This window comes from Penaeus japonicus, unplaced genomic scaffold, assembly GCF_977035675.1.
Source record: "Penaeus japonicus unplaced genomic scaffold, GWHDUDI00000001_assembly GWHDUDI00000028, whole genome shotgun sequence".
NCBI lineage: Eukaryota > Metazoa > Arthropoda > Malacostraca > Decapoda > Penaeidae > Penaeus > Penaeus japonicus.
In genome coordinates, this window is record NW_028234430.1 from 24,879,228 (window position 1) to 24,886,727 (window position 7,500).

Here is a 7,500-nt window from a genome sequence, read left to right on the forward strand (position 1 = left end):
CTTATATTCAAATACAAACAAACAAACAAACAAACGCCTAATTAGCCTGTCTGGAGTAGCAAGGGCTGGAAGGAGTGTCAGGTCCCGACAGGTCATATTGTCACCACCTGACCTGTGTAGCCATGACAGCTACCTGGCTCGGACAGATTACTGTGGCAGGTAACATGGGGCTACACGGGTCGCCTCGGTTCGCGCTCTCTCCCCTTGTGCTCGCGTTGTCTTGTGTCGTTATTTAAATGTCGGTGCCAGATAATTGGATTGGTTTCTTGATGTTCCTCGTGTTGAGGTTGGTCCTTGGTTTTCTGTTGGTGTTTTTTTTTTTTGGATTTGTTGTAATTTTGTTTTTTCTCTCTCTTATTCGTTGTTCTCTCGTGCCCCTTCTCTTCGTGGCTTTTGTGTACCAGCTTCTCTTTCCCTCTTTCTACCTCTCTCTCTCCTCCCATCTCTCTCCCTCTCCCCTTCCCCCTCCCCCTTTCCCCCTCCCCTCCCCTCCCCTTCCCCCCTCCCCTCTCCCCTTCTTCTCCATCTCTCTCTCTCTCTATCTTTCTCTTTCTCTTTCTCTTTCTCTTTCTCTTTCTCTTTCTCTTTCTCTTTCTCTTTCTCTTTCTCTTTCTCTTTCTCTTTCTCTCTCTCTCTCTCTCTCTCTATATATATATATATATATATAAATATATAGACTTACATGTATATATGTATATGTGTATATGTATATATATATATATGTGTGTGTATATGTATATGTATATGTATATATGTATGTATATATATATATATATATATATATATATATATATATATATATATATGCATATGTATATTCATATATATATATAGGCATATGTATATGGATATTGATATGTATGTAAATATGTATATATATGTGTGTATATATATGTATATATATATGTATATATATATACATATATATATATATATATATATATATATATATATATGCGTGTGTGTGTGTATTTCTGTATGTATATATATATATATATAAAATCTACCTATCTCTGTCTATCTTTATCTATCTGTATCTCTGTTTACCTTTGCCCATCTCCTTTTCTTCTCTCCTTTTTTTCTCCCCCGAGCTCTCCCTCCCACGCCCCAACGACTAGAATCCCATTAATGCTCCAACCTGTGTTGCAGTGAACGTGGTGGAGGCGCTGCAGGAGTTCTGGCAGATGAAAGCCCAGCGCGGGGCGGAGCTGAAGAACGGCGCCCTGGTCATCTACGAGTCCGTGCCTTCCTCTTCCCCGCCCTATGTGTGTTACGTCACCCTCCCCGGGGGGTCGTGCTTCGGGTCCTTCCAGGTGAGTCGTCGCGGGGGTAGTGCTGGCGGGGGAGGGAGGGTGGGAGGGGAAGGGGTGGGGGGGGCTTTGGAGGGATGAGGGGGAGGGGGGAGGGGGAGGGGAGGCGGGTGATTGATAATTGGACTTTCTGTGGGGCTTTGTAACTGGATAATTTGTGATTAGTTACAATAGTAATGGGGTATTTTGGGGAGGGAATTAGCAGTTGCATGGGGATATTTTGGTGTGGCAAATAATGGTTGTTCCCTTAATGGTAATTATTCTTTTAATCCCAAGGCAATTAAGAAGTTTAAGAGCCATCACATCTTCCATCTCGTTTTGCACATACGCGCAATTATCCTGCCTTGGTATGCGGTCATTATTTCAGTAAATGTACAGCTACAGTATTTCCTTACCAAAACAATTACCTGCTTAATCACAAGCTAAGTACAGTTTCTCCCACCATTAACGTTTCATATATTCAGCGTTGCCTGTTGTAATCAATCATATTTAATGTAAATCAGACAAATAAAATTAAAAAGGATAGATATACTAAAGAGTTGTTGACCATACAAACCTGCATCAAATTGTTGCAACAATGCAGTAAAGTCTCTTTTTGAGCCTTGATCCTCTAATTTTCACGTTTTTTTAGCGATATCCTTTCTCATTTTGGCAGTGTTTCATTTCATAAATTCCCAGCCTTTCCCGTCGTAGTGTTTGGTTGAGCTTGAGCGAGTTTTCCGGTCTCTTCCAGAACTGCCCAACCAAGGCCGAAGCCAGACGCAGTGCCGCCAAGATTGCGCTGATGAACTCCGTGTTCAACGAGCACCCGTCCCGCAGGATCTCCGACGAGTTCATCGAGAAGGCCGTGGCCGACGCTCGGGCACAGTTCAAGGTAAGAGCCAGCTGGGAAGGGTGCCGCCCGGGGATGCTAGCACTTGGGGATGGTACTAGTTGTCAATGGTACCAGCAAGGGATGGCAGTAGCTGGGAGTGATACTAGTCTGGGATAGTACCAGCTGGGGATGGTACCTACTAGTTGGGAATAGCACTAGCTGGAGGGCTGTATCAGCTGAGAATGGTACTAGTTATGAAGGGTATTAGTTACTAGCTAGAGTGTGGTACCAGTTGGGAATGGTACAAGCTGCCCGTGATACTAATTGGGAATGGTGCCATATGCATGATAGGGTGCAGGAGATAAGGTTGAATATGGGGATGGAGCTAGGTGGGAAGTGGGGCAATACCAGCTGGGAAGTAGGACCTGCTAGGGCACGAAATCAACTACAGTGATAAAGCTACTTTGAAAACTGAGCCCACCTGGAAGGTAGGACTAGCTGAGAGGATTGTCAGGGATTGTGTGTAGGATAAAAAAACACATTGTAGTCTGATGGAGTAGGTAGATTAATCGATCTTCTAAAATAAGGAATCGGCCATAGTTTATGGAAAATACGTAAATTGATAGTCATATTTACTTGGGGTGAAATTGCGTAGATATTTCTAGGCGTGGGAGAAACTACAGAGAGAGGTTTATGTAAAAGCTGTATGGTTGTGGAATCCGCTTTAGGAGTATGCTAGGCTCTGTTGTGTTGCTGATAAATATAAGATAATAAATTGCATGGTAAGTGTGTACCGAGTTCAGCTTAGAAACAGTTTAGTAAACATATGTTACTTTTCTGTTAAATACTGTTTTGATTAAAAGATCTTGGCATAAAACTCCTTCATATTCATCTCAGTGTCACATATAATGGAACGACAACTCAAACCTAAACCCAAACATGAGCCTCACAATTCAATTTCTTAGCAAATCAAGAATAAGAAAGAGTCATTGCTTATTTTGACATGTAGGGCCATCAAAGACTGAGAGGGACGAAAGGTCTATTTTTCTTTCCAGCACGTAGCTGACTTGTCCCTCCCCCAGGGTGACCCCGACGAGGCCGACAACCCAAGCACGGGGATCGGCGCTTTCCGCTTCATGCTCGAGACCAACAAGGGGCGCACGATGCTCGAGTTCCAGGAGCTGATGACCGTGTTCCAGCTCCTACACTGGAACGGCTCCCTGAAGGCCATGCGGGAGAGGCAGTGCTCTAGGCAGGAGGTGGTGGCCCACTACTCGCACCGCGCGCTCGACGACGACATGCGCTCGCAGATGGCGCTGGACTGGATCGCCCGCGAGCAGGAGAATCCCGGCGTCATCTCCCGCGAGCTCGGCCAGAGCGAACGCGAGCTCGAGGCAGCTCGCTTGGCGGGCCGAGAGCTCCGCTTCCCCAAGGAGAAGAAGGATATTTTAATGCTAGCGTGCTCGCAGCTGTCACCTTCGCCACTGGACCCATAATGGGCGGGTTCGGGCACAGGCGCTACCGTGATATTAGCACCAAGGTGTAGAGGTTTATGCTTTCATCTCTGCAAAATCAAAGCTAATTTACTTTTTATTGTTGTAAAGATTATGTTTTGTACTGTTTTCTTGTGTGTGTGTTTGTATATAATGTAAATAATCATTCCAAAGAATTTTATTATGTAATTATAATAATGTTAAGCTTTTGTGGGATGCACCGGTGAGCCCCACATTAAAATACGCACCCCCAGGATGTTGCCCTTGGGAGGTCGCCTTAAGAGGTCACCCTCAGGTCATCCTGAGTTCTTCCTATGGGGATCATTCCAATCAATCAGTCCTCGGCAGTTGCTTCTTCTGAATCATCAGTGAGGAGGTCAGAAGTCCGCGAAGGATTTTCTTGGAGCAGATGCATTGCAGGACTCTTCAAGGAGAACATAGCTCGTTAGCTCGGGAGATCTTGCACATGCAAAGCGCTTCTTGAAAATCCGCTTTGCGGGAAGTCCTCTGAGGACTGATTATTAAGGATATCAGATATAAGTGGACACTATACCCTTTGAAAGTTACTTTAAGAAGCTGTCACTGGTGAGTCTCTTGTGAAGTTCTGAAGTGAACAGAGAAGTTGTCCTTTGTATGTCACCCTTGGGAGGCTTCGGTACTTGAGAACATCAACGAACAGGTACCCTTACTGTTAAAATTACCCTAAGGAGCCTTTCTTTGGAAGTTACCCTTAAGAAGTTGCCAGTGATGAAACACCTTTTTTGGAGTCTGTACTTAGCATGGAAGGTTGCTTCTGGGCAATCATCAGTCCCATGAGTTTACTTAAGAATGTGGCGGAATTTTCCCTTGTTGGACTCTTTTCCTAGAAGGTGATGTCCGAGGGTGAACCTTAGGAGGTCACTACGCTGTTTGGTCGAGCCAGGTACTGGTTACTGCGCAGAGACTATGCTGAGCACATTCACTAACCAGTTTCTGCTCCTCACACATAGTAGAAAGATGTTCATGCCAGGAACTGCTTGAATGCCCATGTTTGCACGACCTCCCTCTTCTAGGCACTAGTTGTGATACCCTTGAAGGTCTTACTTTCATAACCTTGGAGGATTGACATCTTGTATGACACTGATTATTTTCTTTGGATGGAAGGGTCAGTGATTTGCGAGGGCTAGAGCAAGTGTAGAAAGCTAGTGATAGAATTGTAGGCAAGAAGTACGGTGTATAACATGAAGGCATGCATGACAAGTCCCTGGCTTGGTAGACAACCTCTACAGTAATGAAACTCTTGCACCACGCTTTTAACAATACCACCGAGCACCCTCTTATGTCAGTGCAGCGCGTGCTGATGGCGCTACATACAGGTGGTGGTGTCCAACAAATCGTCACAGTGACTCGAGTTGTAAAACTTCAATAGTAACAGCAACGAGAGCAGCGTAGCACCAGGCGCAACATCAGCATAAATCAGCAGTCACACCCCACGACAGTGCCTCCAGTCTCTGCAGCAAGCACCAGGATTTGGCAAACTGTACAAGATCTCATTTGCTGAAACGTGTTAGGAGACTGATGCGTTATGTGCTGACGTTTTTTTTTATTTAGAATGAAAAAAAAAATTGTGTAGCCTCTCTAACTTCGACGCAGTTTGCTTCTTACGTACAGTTTTGCTTGGGAAGATATTGGTATTTTATAACTTTTTACTGCATTAACAGATGGGGTGCCTATGCTCTAGTTGCTTGACACCTACTCTTCACTATGATACTTCTGCAAAACCCCAAAATAAATGTGGCTGACAATAAAACAAACGAATGAAGAAATTCTTCTTCTCTGACCTAATGTAGGAATTTAAGAGACACAAAATATATCGATATTAGATCATTATAAAAGGTCTGTTGGATACCACTGTCCCACTTGCATGGCAACAGTACGTAACAAGCACTGTTGTCGCAGTTCTTGGAGAGTTGTGCACATCTGTATGTGATGCTACTTGAATATAAAGTACTATTGTTCTCTCCCTAAGTGATATGAGAGGCAAGTGGCACCTTGTAAACTTACTTCTTTTCTCATAGTTTGTGATGTCTCGTACGTAACGTAATGTAAGTTCTCCCAATGCTTTACATTCCCATGATTTTTTATATATATGTAATTGTAGTGTGAACTGATTTCTTTTTTATGTTTGTTGATTTAGATCTTTAGCAAGTCTGAGAGTGCAATGCACCTTGTGGCTACAGACTGTGCAATATGAATGAAGTGTTTGTGCAATGGTGTTTGTTGAGCATACTGGCCTGGAGAGATGAAGATGCAAACAGGAATTTTCTTTACAATAATCAGGAAAAAACTGAATGATTTCCCACTCATCAAAGTCCATATCAATAGTGTTTTTTTTTTGCAGTTGCTGTGACCAAGCCTCAGTGCCAAATAATCTGTGCCAATCCCAGTGCCAAGTTTTTGGCTATATACTTTGCTTAAAGAATTTTCCAGTGCCAAAAAAAAAATAGAGGAAAGAAATAATGCAACACTCTAGTAACTCCAGGCTGGTGGAGGACCCTAAGACATTCCTTCTGTCGACAGTTTTGCTATCAGACACTGGGCTTAGAATGAGAGAAGTTAGGCGAGGAAGATGTGTTAGACAAAATATGTAACTTGTGATTGTGAAAGACTGTGTATGGCCCAAACTAATTGAAAAATAAAAGTGAAGAAACCATAATGTTTTTATACTGCTTTGTAAAGTGGAAGATTTATACCCACGTGACAGGACGGATTGGATATTCCTGAAGCGTTACTGATCTCTAAAAAAAAAATATATATATAACAAACCCATGAAGTATGATGCTAACTTCAGTCTCGAAGCATGAGTGGACTGGATTAGAATAAAATAAAAGTAATAGTAGTAATGCACACATTTCTTCATGGCACTTCATTCTTAAACGATTGCAGTCTTCTAAAACAAACGATAGTTCCAGTACATAATCAGAGGTCCGTAAATCTTCAGTTACAAATCTTCCAGTGACAAGCCTCTTTTTTTGCTGTTAACCCTTTCCCCTCGAGGCAAAATGGTGACCATCTTTTGCTACATTATGTGAAGAATCTGTTTGATTTTTTTAAATGTTCTCTTTCAGTTGTTTTTTCGTCTTTTTTTTTAGTTATCAATGCTAGTCTGGTATTGTAATTTGTCTCATATTTATGATTATATTGACGATAATCCTAATTAGTATATTTTAATTATCTTAAGTTTAAAAAAAATAAAACTTCATGCAGCAGATCTTAATGAGGAAAGTGTTATTAAACAACTAACATTTGAGTGGGAGTAATAGACCGTCTTCCATTTTAACTTCAATGTCCAATAGGTTCTAATACTAGTGTGCTTGGCCAATGGTTTACATTATAAGATATACTGTGATGCTGGAGGATTATGTTCCCCCTAAAATTTCTCAAAGGATTCTCAAAGGAAGTAGGTATCACTCCCTAGTTCAACCTTCGAAAATCAGACCCGGAAATGTTCAATACCAAAAAAGAAAGAAAAGAAATCAGCGTCTTTATATGTAAAATATGGCCACTTCTTCCTGATAAATTCTTATCATCCCTTACAGTTCACATTCTTTATAAGTTATTTATACTATATATATGACTGATGCAGAATGTCGAGTTATTCTAGATATTATTATCATTGTGGTTTATCTAGGTGTTAGTATTTGGTTGATAGTGCGCAAATAAAGATAATAGCTAACGATTATTGAAATCTATTTTCCCACGACTTGCCCTTTCGTTTTTCTTCTACACTGATGAAATGTGGTCAAAGATGATAAGTGTTTAGTAACCATCACGCAGTCTGGCTTGATGGACCAGGATCCCATCGCACTTTGTATTGGCTAATATTATTTCGGTGGCCGCAGCT

At 41.9% G+C, this 7,500-nt stretch overlaps 1 protein-coding gene across 8 annotated transcripts in view; it reads left to right on the plus strand.

The window, feature by feature from the left end:
• The window catches only part of lft (Limb expression 1 family member lowfat), a 182,037-nt gene that overhangs the window by 174,025 nt on the left and 512 nt on the right, over positions 1-7,500 (plus strand). For 5 of the 8 annotated variants that reach the window (XM_086553604.1, XM_086553605.1, XM_086553607.1 and 2 more), the window contains 3 exons: positions 1,150-1,313; positions 2,044-2,184; positions 3,180-7,500. The exon at positions 3,180-7,500 is cut by the window's right edge and continues 512 nt beyond it. In XM_086553604.1, the coding sequence (XP_086409730.1) occupies positions 1,150-1,313; positions 2,044-2,184; positions 3,180-3,620 (746 nt within the window). In that variant the 3' untranslated portion in view covers positions 3,621-7,500. The remainder of the gene's footprint in view (positions 1-1,149; positions 1,314-2,043; positions 2,185-3,179) is intronic. The other 3 variants (XM_086553606.1, XM_086553608.1, XM_086553610.1) reach the window with 1 other exon arrangement.